Below are 22302 nucleotides of genomic sequence, written 5' to 3' on the forward strand. Positions count from 1 at the left end.
CACTTGCCTCTGATAGCTCCTTAACTGCCAGGTGGAGCATCCCAAGCCCAGGCTTAGGGAAGAAAGGCCAGATGCCTCGATAAGCTGTTAGAGCTGTCTTCCCACCCGAGGGTGTCAGTGTGCTTGCAGTTCAGGCCAAAGAATCTAGTCTGCATGTTCAGTCTCAGTCCAGTTTCTAATCAACTCCTGTAGCCTGACATTGGTTTACATCTTAGTGGAATTAAGCGCTCCAAACTCAGGGTAAGTTTTGCCAGACCTAAAGAACAGGATGTATATCCTCACTTCTGTCTGTGACCTGTACTTGTTTATTGGTGTTTATTCTTAAGAGAACATAATGTTTTCAGTGTAGTTGCATGTTCCCAAATGTGCTTCACAGTTGTCAGACATTGTACATGCTTGTCCCACGGCTCCTCATTAGCACATCTGGAACACACCTACTTCTCAGTCTTTACAATGTAGGTAAGCCTCCAGCGGGGCCAGAGTCACCAGGAGAATAGACTTAAGATCAGGTGAAGAAGGGTAAAACATAATCTTATGCTAGAGGTGTTCACAGTTGAATCTTTATTCAGAGGCCTAAGTAGCAAAGACAAGACACGAACAACCCGCACGTGAGCACAGCAGCTACAGCTCCTGGGCACTTTCTAGGTGAGGTTGAGTGCTGAGCCCTTCACATGCATTAGCTCACAGCAACCCAATGAAGTAGTCACCAGTCACCTTTTGTTTCATGAGAAAGGAAACAGAGGCATAGCTTCTTGCTAATGGTCACACAAGTAAATGGTAGGACCAGCTAGTTGGGGTGTCTAACTCCCAGTGATTGTGCTATATGCTTCTTGCTAGCTGTTACCTAGTATTTTCAGTAACTGTCAGCAAAGAGTTAAAGAAAGTCTGATCAGCCTTGGCAATGATCCATGGAAACTAATCCACAGCTATAATCTCTGAGAGAAAAACAAATGTCATGTGGGCAGCCTCAGGACACCAACAGAATGTCCCATGAACCCCCAGATCCAGCTGCTTTCAGTTTGGTATTCTGACATGCCCCAGGGCCGAGAAACTGTAACCTAGCAGAGCACCTAGGAGAACAACATATATACAGGGGAGACCCAGAAGGGAATCTCCTCCCTCAGCAGCATCCCCAGACTATATCTTACTCTTCTATGGGAGTTCGCAGTTGTATCTCATGCTTTATGCATCCAAATAGTACAACCTCCCTTTATCCCTTCACCTCATTGGCAGATATGTTGACTTGTCACTCCCTAAATTCCAAATCAGAGTTGCCTTTGAGTACACATTAACCTTTACGCTCTAAAACTCAAGACTTCTAATAAAAATGTAAATGCATCTACCCTGCTGCTATCACGAGGGACTTGTTTTCACAACGCCTCCGATATGATCTATCATCCTTTGCTTGAAAGCATCCATGAACTGGGGCCTGTAGCTTTTTCTGATACTGAGCCCACATTGACTGCAGTTGAATAACTCCCATGTGGTACTGTTTCTTGCAGTGCATATTAATCCAGACCGAAATTTGTCTCCATGTACTGCCACCCAGAAAACGTTCGCCTCCCTCAAAGATAATGGCAAATTACTTTCCTACCCATCTTTTCTAACAGACTCTCTGTAGCCCTTCTTAAATAAGATATCCAAACTCTTCAAATCCTGAGCATGACACACCCTTCTCCAGCTTCTATGAATGTTCCCAGTCCACTTACCTTGGCCGTGAAACCACACATTGTCCCTCCATTATTCCTTGGATTTTACTGTTTGGTCCCAACCTTCACTTTAGACAAGCAAATAGCCAAAACTCTTAAAGGAGGGTGAGGGGAGGTGCTTTCTCAAGCATACACACATGTAAAGAGCTGTGACCTTGCTTCACTCCCAATGGAAGTGCTCGAACCCTCCTGGCCTTCAGTCCTTCTCACAGGGAAGTTCCCACACAGACCTTTCTCCTCCTATCGGATGGTTAATGGCAGGGACACACCAGTCAGGTGTCCTGAGTAGAAACTCAGAACATCCCAATATTTTCCTTCACTCCACAGTCATCCCACCATGTATTACCACCACCACCCTCCATGCACACGTGTCTCAGATCTCTCTCTTCACCACCACCGCTCTGAGGGGCTCACTGTGGTAATCTCCTGCATGAACTCCATGCCTCCAGTTTCTTAGTAGCAAACTGTATACCCCCAGTGATTTTTCTGGAATAAAAATCTAATCATTTCACCTCCTACTGTCCAGAGGAAAACAAACAACCAAAATTTTACTAAGCATAACATTCAAGGTCCTTCATCATTTGGCCTCAAATTATTTTCTGATCTCATGCAAAGTGACTCTGCCCACTTCAACACGCATAATCCCTGTAGCCTGGCCACTCAGACCTTTTTACCTTGTCCCAAACCTACCTTGTTCTTTTAAACTTCTCTGCCTTTGCTCGTGCTATGCAGCCTGGAGTGACTCTACCACCTCCTTTCCACTTACTATTAAACTTGTCCTCACTATTATGTCTCTCAGGCCATTGAAAGTGAGGCTGTGGGCCAGGAATGCATGAGACACTCACCCAGCTGTGTCACTCCTAGTGAGACCACAGCCATCTCCCCCACTGGGGCCACTGCTGTGGCAGCACGAACCTTGTGGCTTTTGTGATCGCAGGAGGCACTCTGGCAAAAACCAACAGAGACCTTTAAGGAACAAGATCTATTGCTCACATGTTCTGACGGATACTCAGCATGCTCCAGCCACACATAAAATTGAGAGAGAGAGAGAACAAATGTGAACCCTAGAAAGAGAAAGAATGAGAGAGAACAACAGAGATCAAAAGTGAGGACCTGGGCCTCTGCCTTTAGTAGGGTCCAAAGGTGGGGTGCTCAGGTTTCCATGGGCTCACTCTTCACTGGCTAGTTTAAAGCTTAATGTGACTTGGCCAAATGACTCAAGCAGTCAGTTATCTGGGTTATCCAGGGCTTTCTCAAAGAGGGAACTTTATGAATGAGGGCAGCATAGTTCCTTATGTAGCTGTTGGCTGGTAATGGTGTAGTATTGCTATAGCAGGTAATATGTTTATTCAAGATGAATGTCTTTTAAAATGGATGCCTCAATAATCAAAAGCTTAATGTCCAGCATGTACAGTCTACTCGCTTTTCAATGCCCAGTTCTTCTGTGCAGTGTACCCAAACCCTCCACAGCCCAACTTGCTTGGGCTCTTTGTTGGTGTATGTACAATGTTTATCTCACCATACATTGTCTGTCTTCCCCATTAGATCTTGTCATTGACCTTTATATTCTAGAATCTATCATTTATAGGAAATCTACTCTTGGCTTTAACCTACGTTGTATTTACCATTCACTTTAGAATATACTAATTTCTCTCTAATAATAACACCAAGAAGAACAAGACCACATTTCATGAGTGCTTCCTAAGTGGCAGCCAATATTTTACATATACTTACAGTACATAGGAATATATATACACATATGATACAATATGCATTATTAACTCATTTTATCCTGATAATAACCCATAATGTACATACATGCTTATTCCCATTTATAGTTGAAAAATCTGAGATTTAAAGAGATTCAGTTAGATATGTAGTAAATGATAGAAGCGAGATTGAAACCCACACAGCCTGGCTGCATGGTCGGTCCCAACTCATAACCACCATGCCATGCTGAGATAACAATATAAATTAAGGTGAGTTTTTCCACTTACTTTTGTTCATTTTCTTATTTCTGCAAAACAAATTTGAAATATTTGAATGATTTATTGTGTTAGATTAATTTAGGTCATACATAGCTATACTAATGTTTATTCTAATAATATGGGGCAGGGTGGGGTGAAGCACAGATTTTGACACTGTGTGACGTTCTCACAGCTACACAATGGTTCTAGAAGCTCCAAAAATCTTTCAGCTCCTCCACTGCCCTTCTGTGTTTATGTGCGCCACATTCACTCACTCTTCCCTGACTGGAAATGTCATTTTTTCACACTCAGTCATTAAATACATTCCTTAGAGGAAATGGTTTCTCCTCCCCACCACCCTGTGTCTGTCATCAGGGGCTCAAGAGAACCACAATTTCACCTAATACTATTGGAATTCACACGATGAGACTGACCTCTAGTAATGTTTCACTGCCTTTCAGGAGGTGCTAAATGATAGGATCAGAATGGATTTTGTTTGCTTTAATGGGAAAAGTGAGCCTTTTGTTCATTACTTGCATTTCTTCCCCTCTAAAAAAATTTCTGACTTTGGTACATGCTTTTTTGGCATAGTTGTAAATAGAAGCATCCTGAGATTTTAATGTGTCCAATAAAACTCACAGGAGACTAGAGCATGATATGAAGGGAGGTGGTGCACGGAGATGTGTTTTGTTTTAAAAATGGACCTGATGTTCCTTGAAAATGAGGAAACAAGCGAGATTTTGGAGGGTGCTGGGAATACACAATGCTCACTCTCGTTTCCACTGCAATACCACAGAGGCGATACTCAATTTGCTTAAAATTAAAAGATACATCCAGAATGCAAAACATCATATCAAATTTTAACCAGGCTTTTTAGTTGCTTTTTAATCCTTTCCTGATTCTTCGTTTCTTTCCATTGGAGGAACTTCTTTGTTGTGGGCTGTCCATCCCCACCCGCTGGTGACCCCGCTCTCAGGGACATGTGCCCTCAGTGCCCTCGGGGCCCTCGGGGTCCTTGGGGTCGCTCACCCAGCGCCTGCGCCTAGTCCATGCAGGGATGCAGTGTTTCCTTCCTTCTCACCCAACTTCTCTGTGCTGCTTTTTCTCCTCAGGTCCTCCCTCTCCCTCCCTCTCCCTCCCTCTACGGACACCTTCCTTTCCTTCTGGGTTCCCCACTCATCTCTCTAAACCACCTACAAACTGTAAATAAATTTCTATCTGGGAAGCTTGGTCTCAGACAAAAATGTTGTTTTCCTGTGAAACTAGAGATCCCTGCTGGGCACTGGCCACTCCCTGTGGCTAAACTATAGGTGTTACTATATATTCAAGAGCTGCCCAGTGCAGAACTTGGCATTAGGAGGGTTCACCTCTGAAATTAGTGAATAGTGAGTGTGGCAGGACTCAGCTGGGGCCCCACTAGTTTTTTTAAAAAGTGATATGAATAAAAATAATAACACTGACAATAGCGGCTAACCTTTGTTGAGAGCTTACTAGGTACAAGGTCCTATGCTAACCACTTCATAAGGATTTTCTAATTTAACCCTCACCACAGCCATGAAAGGCAGGTTCTGTTATTATCCCCATTGTACTAACAAGGAAACCGAGACATAGCCAGTGATGCAGGTCACACACCAGTGACAGCCTCTTAACAGCTGGTCACTACCCCTCAGCAACTATCCAGTGGTCCTACGTTCTAGGATTCCAGCTAGGACCAGGGTATCAAGCAGAGCACAGAGCACCGGCTTGCCCTTCACAACTGAGTAAACCCGGAAAGGTGAACACAGGGTGGAGCAGGGCTATCATGGTGCAGACTGAGTGATCACAGGTGTCACACAGAAGGGGTTTGGTGTGGGAGCAGAGAGCAGGGTTGAAGGTACGCAGCTCCTGGCAGCCCCAGTCAGGGAAAACTGAAGTGATGGGCTTCTGGGTTAAGGTATGGCAACAAGATGGGTGGTCCACAGTGGTGACCAGAGGGGAAGGGCAGTAATGGGCAGTGCAGAAAAGGATGCAGCACCTCGAATATACACAACCTCAGCTAGAGTTTGGCGGGAGGGGGTTCAGTCGATGGGAGAGGAACTGGGAGATCCCAGCAGTGCCCAAACTCAGACCATATCCCGTTCTGAGGCCCAGAAACAAGGACAGGTCCAATTACCCTCCCTGAAGCACTGTGTCCAGATCAGACCAGCAGAAAAGGCAGCTTACCACTGCGGGGAAAGGTGCTAGAGGGCCTTGAACATCACCTAAGGAAATCAAACTTCATCTGATACACCTGTGACCTCACCTGGGGAGCTGCTGTATACATACATGACATCGTCAGCCAGGGGTGACACCATGTCTTCCTTCTCATAATCCCCCAAGAACTCATAGTGTGTAAACAATCCTAATGCATAAAAGTGAATGGATTCAAGGTTAACCTGAAAAGAATATCACTGTCACATTGTGACTTGTTTTCTTGAACAGGAGAATAAGAAATACAGATACAGCTGGCATGTTTGCTTAACCCTGGGGATGCTGTGGGAATGTGTCAAGCATGTGATATCAGTTCATCTATCACATTGAAGAAAAGGCAGAAAACTGCCCTCAGAGTCCATGGAGAGTTGGTCTGAGGGGATGTAGGGGTAGGGCAGAGAACAACCAAGTTTTATTGCAAGCCCTCCTCTAATGTTCAGATTGCATTTTTTGTTGTACGTGTTTGAATGTGTAAGTGCATTAGACTTGACTATCAGGTTGTCAGTTCTATACTACATCAAAAGGGAGGGAAACATAGGGACACTATGTTAACGCATTGTCTCAGGCAGAAGATCAAGGCAGCCTAACAACAGATGCAAGAATTTTAAAAAGAAAAGATTAGTAGGCAGGCACCATTTAATGTGGGCATAAAGAAGTTCACATGTCTTTCAGAAGTTGTTATAGCACAGCAAGTGTTAGCCTTATGGGGCCGGCGCGATACTCACGCTCCAGTGAAGATCGGCGTGTCCCAATCACATGCTGTTTAAGGGGCCAGGAACAAGGGAATACCCTTTAGCATAACTTTTCTCCAAAGGAGTTAAGACCACAAATGAAAGAAGCCACCGTTCCATTGTGCCTTTCCCCCAGCACTTAATTAAACCTGCCAAACTCTGTGCCCTTGTGAGGGCACAGGCGTGTCTGTTTGTTCACCCAGCTTCCCTAAGGGGAAAATCACCTCCTTGGAGTTTTTCTTCCTTAAGCCACTTGAGACGTTTGTCTGCTCCAGGCCAGGAAGGGCTGCAGGCCCAGCCCCAGGAGAGCCACTGAGCTTCCATAAAATGGGAGGAGGCCTGTCCTTGCTCCTTGCTCGTCATTCAGAGATGCTCTTCACCAAGTCCCATTTAAAACTGAAAAACTTAATCCCAGGCTGTCATTCCTCAGCTCCATTTGCCTGTTGGAATAATTGAAACTTGAAAGGTCTGCTTTGGTTGCTGCTGAAGAGGAAAGCTTAAATTTTAGTTGAAAACCTTAGTACATACTGCCTCAAACTTTAAATGTTGGGTGTCTTGTGAAATTTGATTTCTATCCTCTCCAGTTTTCTACACAGAGAACTAGAAAAAGGCTCTGTGACCAGGTAGACCAGGACTGTCAAAACTTCCAGTGTCCTTGGGCCACACTGAAGAAAGAGGAGTTTTTTGGGGCCACACATTAAATACAAAAACACTAAGGAAAACTGATGAGCAACAAAAGGTTTTAAGTTAATTTACTTTTTGTGTTGGGCCGCATTCATAGCCATCCTGCGCTGCATGTGGCCCGTGGGCCACGGGTCAGACACCCCTACGACAGAGGCAGCAGTGGGAACCTCAGGACCCTTGTTCAGTCACAGCTGGCAGGGGTGCCAGGTGGCTCTGAGGGGTGGGGATCTAGGCTTGCCCACTAGGGGCTCCCAGGGGCTTCCAGCATCAGCCAGAGAGCTCAGACCCACCAGAGGGGCTTGGGTGGGCCAGCCGCATGAGAAGGGGGCAGAGGGACCTCCAGCTCAGGCCCCACTGTTCATAGGGGTGCACTCAGACGACCCGCACCCCAAGGTCACTGCCTGGACCCATCTTGGGAGGCTGGACTTTAGCTCTCCCCTCCACTCTCTTTTCCCCACCCCTGCCTTTTATCCTTCCCCTTTCTCATATCCTCTGTCCTTCTTTCCTCCCTCACCTCCGTGTCCTCCCCCATTCTTCTCTCTTCACTACTCCCCCCTCCTCCCTTCCCTATCCTTGCACTGCCCCTCCCTCCCCTTCCTCTTCATCTTTCTCTGCCCTTAATCCTTTCTTCCCTCAGCCCTGCCCTTCCTTCTCTCCCTCCAACTTCTATGACATAGATCAAATAGTCCTGTCTACTCCGGGAGAATCAAAGTCAGTCAACCTCCAGAGGCCCTTCCCAGTCACCTGAAGGCCAAAAGTTCAGAATAAAATAAAGAGCTACTCATTCCCTCCCCCCACCCCAGGGTTAGAGAAGGGGTATTCATGCCTGGAGGGCACTCATTTTTGAAGAATCAGGTATTTTCACTGGCTGCCTCTCCATGGTTGCAGCTTTCTTTCCACAGGTCCTGCCTGCCTGCAGGCTTCTAACCCTGCCTCCTCCTCCCCCACCTAGAGGACAGAACTGCAGGGTGGCCTGTGTTTACAGGGCCTGGTTGAAGGAAAGACTACAGCTGGGGACATTGTGGTGCTCACAGGAAAGGCTCTGGTGCCGGCTGCACCAGCTGCAGCCTGCAGCAGCCCCCCCCGGGCCATCCCAGCCTCTGCCCCCCACCCCAGCCCATGACAGGCAGGGCCCCCTCTGGAGCAGAGGAAGTTTAAGCTCTAGGGCCCTTGACTTGCTCTTGCCCTTCCAAGAGCATGGGAATAGCCCCACATTGTGTTCCCATGGTCCTGTGTTTTTGTAAGTTCTGTAAAAAGAATATATTTTAGCTAAAGTTGGGGTCAAGTGCTGTTCGTGTCCACTACAGCTTCCCCTCCAACAGACTTCTCCCCTGGTCATATGGCCCTGGGGTGGCTGTGGGCAGGGCCCTTAGTCAGGTGACCCGGCTAAGGGGAAACAGAATTGGAAATACATTTAGTTTGCCTTTAGTGGGATAAGCTCATGCGGCCCAGAGTCGCTTCTATGCAGGGGCAAGTGATTGCTGGCCATCCTGGTGCAGAACCAGATTCCAGGAACAGTACCTCTGGTTGAACCAAAGATGAACATATCCCATAGCACCTGGCTTCAGAAATCTGCAGGTGGTAGAGGGAAAACAAGGTTTGAAATTTACTGAGCCAGAAGCTAGTCTGGAGAATTCCATCACAAGATGTGCAGAATGCACGTGGAGGATTCCGTTCTCATGACACCCCGTCAAAACGCAGACTCGGGAGATAGTCAGTCGTGTAGCACATACACTGAGAAGTGCACTCAGAGCTGTGTGAAATGAAGTTGACCAGAGATCTCGTCTTTGCGGGGCGCTTACCTGTAGCCGTACTGCACGCAGGTGTGTCTGCGTGTAAACCAGCGTGCTGCAATGCCTCCCAGCTGTCAGTAATTTAGATCAGTCTTGCTAGAGGGAAGCCTACCTTTGCTTCCTGCTCTAGTACAAAATCATCTGCATATAAAGAGAGGATCAAAGTATGCAGGAAAAACCCACAAACTTATTTTAACTAAAACTTATTTGGGGGGTGCATCAGGCAGTTAACTAATGACAATATTATATGTGTTTCCTGAATTTTGAGATATGTTTTACATTTTCCAGATTTTACAAGTATGTGAGTTTTGGTGATTTATTTTCTAAAGCTGCTTTCATAAACAGTCCCCTCCAAAACAAATTGTATAAGCTTCAGTTCCCACAGTCCTGCATTCTCCCCACCAGCAGCCTCTGTGAGCTCCTGGAGAAAGGACCCAGTTTTTCTCTGTCTTGCGGGGAACCTGTCCAGCCTGGGCCCCCACAGGCCCAGAGCAGCTGAGTTAGTGAGTGCAGCGGGCAGCCTTCCCTCCAGGAGCCCTGCTGTGGGGGCTGCAGGGTGTTTTCCTGAAGCTCCTCTTCCAGGCTGTCAGGCCCTACTGTTGGTGGGAAAGACAACAGAACTGCTGTGGGGGCCTCACCTCCCCACTGCGTGCAGGCCCAGCTGTGTGCACTTCTCATTTTGCCGAAGATCTAAGTGAAGTTCTTTTGATCCTGGGAGAGGTAGGATGTCTTTTTGCCATACCTTCCCTCTGCTTTGTATTGTGTTAGGTTCAGGTGATTTGGCACACAAGACTGTCTTGTCTCAGCTACAGCAAGGCCATTACCGGTTTTCTGTTTTCTTTAACAGAGTTGGTGTGGACCTGGATGAAGATCCAAAGGAAGCGCCCTCCTCACACCAGGCAAGTCAAAGAAGCCAATGCATAGAGTATAGAGTTACAAGATGTTCTGTTCCATGGAATGTCCCATGCTAGTTCAGCATGTGGCCAAGAAACTTGTTCTAAAGGGAGCTACCTCTGCAGACAAAACTAATCAGAGGATATAGAGTCCATTGAGATTTAGGGAGTCACTGACCTCTGCATAACCTTTGCAGTGCTTATGCCTCACATACACTTGTGTCCTCTGTGCGGCAGCAGGAGGCCTGGAAACTGCAGTGTGGGAGCAAGAACAGGACTCTTGAAATTGGGTAGCTTAGAGTTCACATCCTGCTGAGTAACTTGCTAGCTAATTAATCACAGTGAAATTTTCTCAGTGCATGTCTGATGCATGTTGGGCATCCAACAAACAGACCTGTTTCTGAGACATGACTTTTCATTTACCAGATCCAGGTGTAGAGAAACATTGAAAATTGGCAAAAGCACAGCAGCTGACTTAGCTAAGCAATCATTATCTACAGAGAGCTGGAAATCCTTAGGGAAAATCTTTCAGAACAATCTGTTGTTCCCTCCAAAAAGGGAATAAGTGTTTTCTCCAAACTCAGGACTTGAACCTGACATCAGAGTAGAACATGTCACTATGGTTTTGCATTAGTCATTTTTAACTCAGTACTTGAACAGTTGTGTGGAAATGTTGCACCTTTTGCTGAAATTGCTAGTAAACAGACATGATCAAATAGCATAGTGAGTGATGTCACTTAAGAATTGTGTATGATCATATCTGAATTTGAAGGAGATCCATCTCTTTTATATGTGGTTTTTCCCTACAGTACCATCTGTGTGGTATAGCCAATTAGTGCTGCTGCTTCCCGGGTTCACACGGACAGAAAAAAGGATCCCGTGCTCTAAGAAAGGGCTGGAAAATTATGCTAATGATCCTGGCTCATATATACTTTAATATTTTTGTCTCATGTGCTCCAAAGCTAGGCTGATGGTATATTCAGAAACTTTTCTTGCCCAGGAAACACACCTAACTGCAGGCCTGAGCACATGGGGTGTCGGCACAGTGGGATTAGGGCCAGCTTGGTGAACTCAGAAGGAGGTCAGAGCCATCTCCTCACACTGGTGGGCTGTCATGAGCGGGTGCTAAGGGCTGGCGGTAGCTGATTTTCACAAAGCATTTTCATCTTATATAGGTCAACTAATCCATTCTTCTACTTTCAAGTAAAGCTTTCATCTAAATTTTACCCTTCTCATATTTTTTCTCTAAAAGAAAAGAGATAGAGTAAGAAGATTCTTTATCTTTCTCTAACTGCATAATATTTTATAATCACATATAATTATTGATAATATTACCTACTAGCCTAACTCCTTTCTTTTTCTATTTAATGCCTTCTATTTTAGCTCATTCACACTAATGTTAATTCAGTAATAACTCTTACCTGAACACACTCAAAGCAGTAGAAAACTTTTTTGTTGTTGTTAGTGAATGAGTTGGTACAACACATTGCAGTGAAAACTACGTGGTATTTGGCTCTGAGGCAAGTTTTTTACATCTTTGAGTCTCATTTCTTTGTAGTGTAGAAGGTGAATAATAATAATGTCTACTTCTCCAGGTTTTTGACAATTAAGTGAAATTTTATCTATAAAAGCTACCTAACAATTAAAGTAGTTTTGAGGCAGCTTACACTACCATGTATAATAAAATAAGAGTAAAATATTTTTAAAGAATTTTAAAATTCAGTAAAAAAATTAATAGAAGCAAAAAGCCAAAGTCAAAGGAGAAAGCAAAGGAATCATAAATAGTTAGATCATAAGGTCCTATAGACTTGCTGTCGCTCAACTGTAAGTAAGCTTTCTGATAACTAAGTGTGGGGGGATTAATAATCAGTAATATACTGAATTATTATCATGAGAGGGCAAATTATACTCTCTCCTCAGGTGATACAACACTTCGCAGGCCACAGTGTTTTAAAAGAAGTTTCTCATTTGGAGCTTGCTGCGGAGGACTGATAAAGAGCTATCTGAATGTTAACTAACATTATAATTTGCATGGTTTCTACTGAGTTGCTGCTGCTTAAAAATAATTTTTATTTTAAGAACCATCGTGAAAGTGCTCTGAATAATGATAATGTTTGGCTACCAGGTAGCTACCTTTCAAAAAGAGGTTTTCTCCACACCTTGGAATAATTCTTGGTGTTCAGTGTCAAGACACAGGAAGCGGTGGGCCCAGGCTGCAGGAACAAACCACAGCACCCACGCAGCGGCCACTCACCCCGGACAGTTTTTCTTAGTTTGTTTTGGTACTTTCCAAACCATGTGTCAGTAACCTGTCTGCCCTCATTTTGCCTGACAGCTCATTGTTTGTGATCAGCATCTGTTGCTGAGTCTGATGACAGGGCATAAACCCTAATTCTTAGGAGGCTGTGTGCTTCCACTTGGTTAGCATTTATCAAACTGGGCTTGCATTAACGAACAGAACAATCTTCGCCCTGGTCAACCTTTTTAAAAAACACACATTATTTTTACTTAGCAAAAGCTAAAAATTTCAGAGATAGTTATGGCAATTATTGATCATGCACTCTCAAAGTCAGTAATAAACAATTTTAAAGAAAAATTTTCTTTATTTATGGAAAGTTTTTTTTTAAAGCCTTAGGGAAATATGAACTCATAGCTGTGACTAACTAGCAACACCACAATTTTTCTTTTGCCTTGTAACACCTTTAGAGTGTTAATGGCATTGCACTCTTGTATCTGTAAATCTTCTTGTAAATAAGCTTTAGAAACCATGTTCCATATGTGGCTATTAAACTTTAATATGCACTCTACATAAATATGCTACTTTGAAAAATGGAAGGTATTGCAGTTGTGAATTCTGTCTCTTAAATTAACACACACACACACACACACACACACACACACACCCCTCAGGACCCTACCCCTTGCCCCAAAGGAAGTTTTCCTGGTAATTGATTTTTAATTGATTCTGTGTCTTTGGGAGCACAGCATTACAAAGAAGGTGATTCACTGGAGCATCACACCTGCTTTTAACATTTCAATGAAAATTCCTGCTTCCCAACAAGGGTTACTACTATTACTCCTCTTTTTCCCTTTTGCCTCTTTTCCTGATCATTCTAATATGTCTTAGGTATCAATATTGTTGTTAACACTATTCTAATCACTTTAAATACATTAACTCCTCACTTTCCAAGATAACCCTGAGTGCAGACTATTATCATCCTCATATTTCCAATGTAATTTTATACAGTTACATATTTCCCTCTTAAAAGTATATCAAAAATTATCCTAGTTCCAGTATCCCATGTTACAAATTGCAGATTGTATATAAAAACATGAAATGATGAACTAATTTATAAATAGTTAAACTTAGTGGTTACCTTTTGGGGGAGTCAAATGTTTTACATGGATTTTTGACTACATAGGGGTTCAGTGTCCCCAAACTCCCACATTTTTAAGGATCAACTATAGTAATATACTACTATTCATCAGAAGCCTTAACTCATAACATAATCAATTAACACATATTTTGTATGTTACATGAATTATATACTGTATTCTTACAATAAATTAAACTAGAGAAAAGAAAATGTTATTACAGATATCATAAGGATAAGAAAATATGTTTGTAATATTTACTGAAAACATCTGCAAAGGACTTACAGTAAAGATAGTAGAGCAGGTAAATACTGTTCTTGCTTCCTCCAATGACCACATCAAAATTATAACTAAACTACAAAACAACCATCACAGATAAGGACCTGAAATCTAGCTGAACATAAGTCCTATGACTAAGAATATAAAGAAGAAGGCAGGTGAAGACTGATAAGACAGATGGAGATGAGAACAGGCTGGTCCCAAACCCATGTGTGGCAGATGAAAACTGGTAGGGATATCTCAGCTACAGGGGTCCCCTCTGCTGAGCAAGGTGTCCAAGCCCCACACTAGGCTTTCCAGACTAGGGTTCCAGTGCTGGGTGGAGAAGTCCACATAATTTCTGGCTGTGAAAATAATCCAGGATTGTTGCTGAGTGAGACAGAGCCTTCTGAAGTCCCAGTCAGTTCCTCCTAAGGGACCATGCATAAACTCACTCAGACTTCACTTGCTCTGAGCTCCAGTACTGAGGCAGCAGCTCACAAGCATCAGAGAAATACAGGGAGGAACTGAATTGACTAGTTTTAGGGCAATGTCTAAAGGGATAGCTTTCTCTCAAAGTGTTGGCAGAAGCTATTGTTCCTCTGCTGAGCTCACTACCCAAAAAGCTGGCAGCAAGACTGCATCATATATGAGACTCCATCAATCTGGGTCACACTGTTCTGCCCACCCTGGTGATTCCCTGAGACCCCACTCTACTCAGCTTTTTGGCCCACTCAAGCTGTTTCTACCATGTTTTTCCATGTGAAGGGCCTATCTTGGCTCATGCTGTAGAATTTCTAAAATCTCTCAAAGGTTTACAAACACCAAATAAGCATCATCTGGCCTCAGCATATCCAGTACTTCTTGCTAGGTGGCTCCAATCCCAGCACTAGTTCAGCCCACTTTGGATCACACCTTAGCTTCTGCCAAGCACCTCCAAGCCCAGCACAAGTAGTAACATTCTGCATACCACTTTGTAACTTATATCAAGTGGCCCCAAGCTAGACACCCACAGTAGCTGACCTCAGCCTGCACAAGAGCCCCTCCCAAAAGTCCCCAGAATTAATGTATCTGGTGGCTATCTTTATACCACACCAGAGCACCATTCAACCACCTCTAAAAACAAGACACCCAAAGAGCATACTCAGCAGACAACAGAATAACACTAAAGTAAATCTGGACCCATGGGGTCAGTCCCTCAAGCCTCACAGGAGCTCATATGCTGTGGCCATGGCCAATTCTTATAGTAGGCAGCCTGAGGGTCAATCCCACCCACTGATATGGCAACATCAGTTAAGTCTCAACTACACAGGAGGGTTCACACAGCCTACACAAGTAACACACCTGGAATACCTGGCTCAGGTAACAATGTAGAATGTACCACTGGGCCCCACAGGACACTTACTACATAAAGGTATTCTAGCAAGACCAAGACACATAGCAGACATACATAATACATAGAAACAAAAATAAGGAGGTATGCAAAATGAGGAGATGTAGAAAGATGTCCCAAATAGAAGAACAGAATGAAACTCCAGAAAAAGAACTAACCAAAATGGAGATAAGCAATCTACTAGATGCAAAGTTCAAAACACTGATTAAAAGGATGCCCAGTGAACTTAAGGAAAGACTAAATGAACACAATAAGGACTTTAAAAAGAGATAAGAAACATAACAATGGAGATGGAAAACATAAAAAAGAACCAGTCAGAAATGAATAATACACTAGAGGGAATCAACAGTAGAGTAGAGGAAGCAGAGGATCAAATCAGCAATTTGGAAAACAAAGTAACAGAAAATACCCAATCAGAACAGCAAAACAAACAAAAAAATTCCCCCCCAAATGAGGATACTTTAAGGGGTCTCTGGGATAATATTAAGTATACCAATATTCACACCACAGGTGTACCAGAAGAAGAAAAGAAAGGAATTGGAAAACTATTTGAAATTATAATGATAGAAAATTTTCTAACCTGGTAAAAAAAAATAGACATACAAGCCTATGAACTTCAGAGAATCTTAAACAAGATGAATTCAAAGACACTCATACCAACACACATCATAATTAAAATGCCAAAGGTTAAGACAAAGGGAGAATCTTAAAAGCAGTAAGAGAAAAGCAGTTAGTTACCTACATGGCGGTTCCCATAAGAGTGTCAGATGATTTTTCAACAAAAATTTTGCAGACCAGAAGGGATTAGCATAAAATATTCAAAATGATGAAAAGCAAGGACCTGCAACCAAGATTACTCAATCCAGCAAGGCCATCATTTAAAATCAAAGGAGAAATAAAGAGCTTTTCAGACAAGAAAAAGCTAAGACTTTATCACCACCAAACCATTATTATTCTAAGAAATGCTAAGAGATTCTTTAAGAAGAAAAAAGTATAAAAATTATGAATAATAAAATGGCAATAACTATCAATAATTACTTTAAATGTAATTATTTTAGTATAAGTGGATTAAATGCTTTAATCAAAAGATATAAGGTGACTGAGTAGATAAAACAAGACCCATATATATGCTGTCTACAAGAGACCTACTTCAGGTTTTAAGACACACAGAGACTGAAAGTAAATAGGTGGAAAAAGATATTTTGTGCACATGGAAATTTTTAAAAAGCTGAGGTAGCAATACTTATATCAGACAAAATAGATTTTAAAACCCAGGCTATAACAGGAGACAAAGAAGGACCCAGCAATTCTAGTTCTTGGTATTTATCCAAAGAAACCAAAAAACTTCAGAAAGACAAGTATATCCCTATGTTCACTGCACCATTATTTACAGTATCCAAGATATGGAAGCAACCTTAGTGTCTATCAATAAATGAATGGATAAAGAAGAGGTGGTACATATATACAATGAAATGTTACTCAACCATAAAAAAGAATAAAATTTTGCCATTTGTGACAGCATGGGTGGACCCAGAATGCATTATGCTAAATGGAATAAGTCAGATAGAGAATGACAAATAGCATATGGTTTCACTTATATGTAGACTATAAAAAACAAAGTAATGGACAACAAAACAGGAACAAACAAACAGAAAAAAAATCTCATAAATACAGAGAACAATTTGATGATTGCCAGATGGGAGGAAGATGAAGATGGAGATAAAGAAAAGGAAGGGATTAAGATATGTATATGGACAGTTGTAAAAACAGTCACAGGAATGTAAAGTACAGGTTAGGAATTTGGTCAATAATATTATAATAAGAGTAAAAGGCAAAAAAAATGTATTTGAACAACAATTAAACAAATTTTTAAAAAGATTATTCACTTAAAAAATAATAATATTATAATAAGTATGTATGGTGTCAGATGGGTACTAGACTTATCGAAGTGATCACTTTCTAGGTATGTAAACGTCTAATTAGAATTTCATACATCTGAAACGACTATAATATTGCATGTCAACTATAATTAAAATATTATAAAAAATAAAAATAAACAATCTGTGTGTAAAAGGACCTACGTAGTTCAAGCAGTATTGTTCAAGGATCAACTATGTATAGCACTGTGTATTTATCTAAAAACAAAACAATAGTTTCCCCTACAAAACTATTTTCAAAATATATAATGGCTTCCCATGGTAAAATAACTGGTATCACAAATATATCAATACCACCAAGCCAATACTACAAGAAATATTACAGGGATATCTTTAATGAGAAGAAAAAATAAAAAATATGAGTAATGAAATGGCAGTAACTACATACTTATCAATAATCACTTTAAATATAAGTAGATTAAATGCTCAAATCAAAAGACACAGGTAGCTGAATGAATAAGACAATGAGGCCCACACATATGCTGTCTACATGACACCCACTTCAGATGGAAACACACTAACAAACTGAAAGTAATTTACATATTGGGTAACAGACAATGAAGAATTACGATCCCGGAGAGAAAGAAAACAAGTGAGGTGAGCCTATGCTCTCCTTGACCTTCTGCCTGGAGGCCCTTTCCTAGCTGCAGTGCAAGGAGGTAGACAGTCCAAGCAGAGAGCAGCAGGCTCACCGAGTTTAGGAACTAGAGACTGGAGTTTGGGTATTGTGAAGTGGCTGGAAATTCTTGCTGTTGTTGTCAGCTTGAGAAAGTTACTTTAATTCTCTGAATTATTAAAATAGGGGTTATAATAGATATCCTGATTGGTCAAGGTAAAGAGTAAGTGTGATCTGATATATTGCACCTGGTGTATGAAAGGTGCCCACAAAAGGGCAGGTGCCATCTTCCTCTACTTATTCTTCCTTATTATTTCTGCTTTCTAGAGCTTGTAACTGTAGAATCTGCAGGTAAGATAAATATCAGTGTATGGGATTTCATCCTAAGCAGCGAAATCTTGGCTGTATAAGTCATAAGTTAAGTATAGCCAAAATAAATTTAATGTTGGCCTAAAGAGAACCCAAGATATTTGCTCTGAAGTATTCATTATATTTTTCCAAAATACCATTAGTTACAATAATATAAAGAACACTCATCTGGGTGAGATCAGTTTTAGAGTCTAGTCTGTATTCAGTTTCTGAAATATTTGTAGGGGTATAGCAAGGAATTTACATTCTATGAAGCCAACTCCAACAACATAGGAGCAAGTATGGAAAAATGTTAATAGTTGTTAAGTATGAGGGATGTATATGTGAGAACATTTATTCTGTTTTCTATAAGTTTATTAGGAATATTTGAAATATTCCTAATATTTCACAAGGCAAAATGAAATTTGATTTAATAACTAGGAGACCCTACCATTAGCTCATTAATCTCTTCCCCTTGGGAACCTACTTATATTTCCAGTCCTTGGAACTCTAGATGACTATGAGTAATAAGTATCAATTGTGCAGAGAACAAATGCTTTTATGCGTTTCCACTAAGAAAGAGCTTAGAGCTCTTTCAAGTTCTAAGGGCACTCCAGGTGAAGGTCTTCTGGGAATTAGTAAACAGATCTTCATTCACCTTGCTCACACCCTGCCTGTTTTTACAGACCCTTTCCTATATCCCTTCTTACTGATGTCTCTGCTGGAGAAGTCCCAGTTTTTTCATTATCCCTGGCTTAGTTATTGAAGTGGCCCTTCTTTGAACCCCTCTCAGCTCTGCTCTGACTTTCCTGAGCTGCAGTGACCAGAACTGATCCACCCAGGTTACACAGAAGCAGAAAAAAACAACCAAAAATAAAATTTGGAAGTTAGCATTAAGAGAGTCCATAGAAGAACAAGCTTAGTGGTAAAAAATAAAATAAAATAAAATTATGGCTCTGAACTGTGTAGCTGAGTTGGTTGGAGCATCATTCTGCAACCAAAGGGTTGTAGGTTCGATTCCTAGTTAGGGCATGTGCCTATGTTGCAGGTTCTATCCTTGCTCCAGGAGGCAGCCAATCAGTGCTTCTCTCCTGCACTAAACTTTCTCTCTCTCCCTTCCTCTCTCTCTGAAAACAATGAAGAAATGTCCTCAGATGAGGATAAAAAAATAAATAATTAAAAAATAAAATAAAATTATGTGAGAGAATATGAACATTAAGCTCATCATGACAATGGGCAATGTGGAGATAAGAGAAAAACTAGTTTTTTAAAAGTGGTTGTTTTATTACTTCCAACTTCCAAAGCTTCCATCACATGTAGAATAAAACCAAGCTCATCACCCAGGCCAGCGATCTGGCCCCTCTATATCTCTCCTACTTTGCCTGCATCCATTTGCACCTTGCTGTCTCTTTGCTCCAGCCATGCTTGGCTCTTCTGCTGCCTGGGAGGCATACCACCACATGGTGACTCCAGGGCCTTCATGCTTGCAGAACCACCTTCCTGGACCATTCTCTCCTAGATCCCTCATGGCTCTCTTCTGCACATCACTCAGGCTTCTGATCAGATGCCACTTTCTCAGAGTGTCCTGCTCTGACCTGTCAATAATTTCTCCTTCATTGTTCTCCATCTCCTTACCTGCTGTTGTTATTCTCTGACTTTATGGTAGGTAGTTGTTTACCTTTGTATTATCATTGTATTGATTACAGTGTAAGCTCTTTGAGGATACAAACTTGGAATTGGTAACTGCTGCATCCTCCTCATATCTAGATTAATGCCTCGTATGGGTGTGTTGTATGTTTGTATCAGTGGAGGCGTGGATGGATCGATGGATGGATGGATGAATACCAGTTAAGAATAGAAGTTCTGAAACCAGATTGTCTGGGTTCACATTCAACCTCTTTTCACTATGTGTCCTAGAGCAAGTTATTTAACTTCTCTGTATATACATTACCTTCGTGAATGTACATTGTAAACTACAAAGAGTTATGCCTCATGATTTTATTATTTCTTCCCAACTCCACTCCAATGCCTTTTATATGTAGAACATATGATTCCAATTTATCATTATATTAGGTTCCTCTCACTACATAAAATTTATCCAAAAATTTACTGGCTTAAAACAACAAACACTTATTATCTCACAGTTTCTATGGGTCAGGAATTTGAAAAAAACTTAGCATAATGTTTCTGACTCAGTATCTTTCATGAGGTTGCAGTCAGGATGTCAGCTAGAGCTACATCCCTGAGAAGGCTTGACCAGGGCAGGAAGATCCACTCCATGTTGGCAGGAGGCCTCAGCTCTTTTGCTGGCTATTGGCAAGCAACTCCGTTCCTCACCACAGGATCTCTCCACAAAGCTACATGAGTGTCCTCAAAACATGGCAGCTGACTTCCCTCATGTGGTCCAACAGAGACAGCAAGGAGGGAGACACGATGCCTTTCTATGACCAAATCTTGAACAGAACACAGCATCACTTCTGTCCCATTCTATTGACTAAAAATGAGTCACTTAGCACAGTCCACACACAATAGGAAGGAGAAGTCTCCATCTTTTAAAGGGAAAATTTCCAAAGAACATATGGGTATACATTTTAAAACTACCTCAGTATTATATTCATCTGAACCAAACACTTTTCCTCTGGTTTATCTTGGATCTTCTATTTGGACAAAGTTATTTGATCCAGGCCCTTTCTTTTCGCTAAACCATGAGTTTAAACCCATCTGCTAGTATGTCTGTGTTGTCTGTATGTCATGTTTACAGTTTCACCCATCTGTGAGTAGTTGTCTCCCTGATCATGTATTTTCTGATTATATTTTCTTGGGAATATTTATGAAGTCAGCATGACAGGGGAAAGGAAAATAGTGTTCAAAATACTTTCTATGTGGAGGCTAAAAATTAATGATTTACCTTTAAAAACATAAATTTGAAAAAAAATCCTATTGGCCCTCAATTCTATTATGCTACCACCTCAGAAGCCAGTAATATTTCTCTGTAGGGACATAGAATCTGCTCTTCCCCTTGGTAATTACAAAATCAAGACAATCAACTTGAAAATTATTTAATAAACAATTTCAAACTGGGGGAAGGTGGTAGGACAAAATACTACCATCAAATCCCACTCACAGGCACTATTTGAAAAACACTTTGCAGCCCATAAGAAGCTCCACAGATTTATTATGATAATTATTTGTCTCCATTAGCATTCCACGCAACTCACATTGACATTCACATTGAATGTGAAATCTTGAGAAATACAGAGGAAAATCTCTTCTCTCTCTTAAACCATTGAATCCTCATGAAATGAGGAGTGATCCCATATGATTATCGCAGAGCAGAGTTCATCCGATTCATTTAGCAAAGGCCTCACATTCGAATATTGATGCAGGAATATATTTACATTTGCTTAGTTGTTTTTCATTGAGGTTAATACAACAATGTCTTGTTTTCACAGATTTCTGGCTGGAGCCTTTTATTTTCTTTCTCTCAGGAGTCCATATAAGCCTAAAACAAAGAATACCATTATCATTTTCTGTTGCTCCCACTCTGGGGTGTTGCTATGGGTGAGGGGGTCACTTAAAAGACAACTACTTACTCCCTCCTGTATTCAGTTACTTCCAAACCTTTGGTTTCTTCCCTTGTTTAAGGAGGAAAAAAAAGGTATCAAATGGCCCAGTCATTTTTAAAATTTTCCCAGAAGCAGAGGATAGTAAAGGAAACAGAAATTGCACATATGTCAAACACTCTGTCTTCTAGAGGTATCAAGGGATAATAAATATTGGGATTTAGTGCTTTTGAATCTCTAGTTTCTATTTACAGCTGTGAAACATGAGGCTAAGAGTTGGCATTTTGTTATTAAACAGTAAACATAAAGAGTCAGAACTCAAATCTTGGTCTTTAGTTTCTGGATCTGATGTTTGTTTCAACATGCATACTACTTTTCCTTTGGATCAAGGAACTCAAAAAACAGGAAACTTTTCTAGTGATAAACAAAATAGCACCAAGTTCCAAATTCTACTTCTGATGACTGCTCACATCCATTGTCCTTGTGGTGTGAGCTGATCTCTGCTTCAGAATAAGCCAGGTAAATTGATGCTACCTGCTGCCCTCTACCCATCCACACCTTCCCAGTGGCTTGCCCTCTGTGCTGCCTCATCAGATCCCTGTTCCGGGGTGACTGCACAGGCTGGCCTTCCTTTGGCATATTTATCTTCAACCTCCAGTGCACAAGCAGAGCACACAGTAGACTAACTCATTTATTTCTACTCATTTATTGATGGCCTTTCATAACCAAGTTATTAAGTCATCAATAACTTCAGAGATATAAATGAATGGATCCAGAACTGAGCCAACAGATATTTAAGATATTCA

The 22302-nt window shown here is 41.6% G+C and overlaps 1 protein-coding gene and 1 long non-coding RNA gene across 3 annotated transcripts in view; one reads left to right on the forward strand and one right to left on the reverse strand.

Moving 5' to 3' along the window:
* Nucleotides 1-22302, forward strand: part of SLC9A9 (solute carrier family 9 member A9) — a 529357-nt gene that overhangs the window by 409733 nt on the left and 97322 nt on the right. The window contains exon 13 of the mRNA XM_037153405.2: nt 9961-10012. Coding sequence (XP_037009300.1) covers nt 9961-10012 — 52 coding nt within the window. The remainder of the gene's footprint in view (nt 1-9960; nt 10013-22302) is intronic.
* The window catches only part of LOC119055238 (uncharacterized), a 36714-nt gene continuing 35478 nt past the window's right edge, over nt 21067-22302 (reverse strand). For both annotated transcript variants that reach the window (XR_008392043.1, XR_008392044.1), the window contains exon 4: nt 21067-21435. This is a non-coding gene — a long non-coding RNA (uncharacterized LOC119055238). The remainder of the gene's footprint in view (nt 21436-22302) is intronic.

Source organism: Artibeus jamaicensis, unplaced genomic scaffold (assembly GCF_021234435.1).
Source record: "Artibeus jamaicensis isolate MK-2021 breed Jamaican fruit bat unplaced genomic scaffold, CSHL_Jam_final contig_466, whole genome shotgun sequence".
Lineage (NCBI taxonomy): Eukaryota > Metazoa > Chordata > Mammalia > Chiroptera > Phyllostomidae > Artibeus > Artibeus jamaicensis.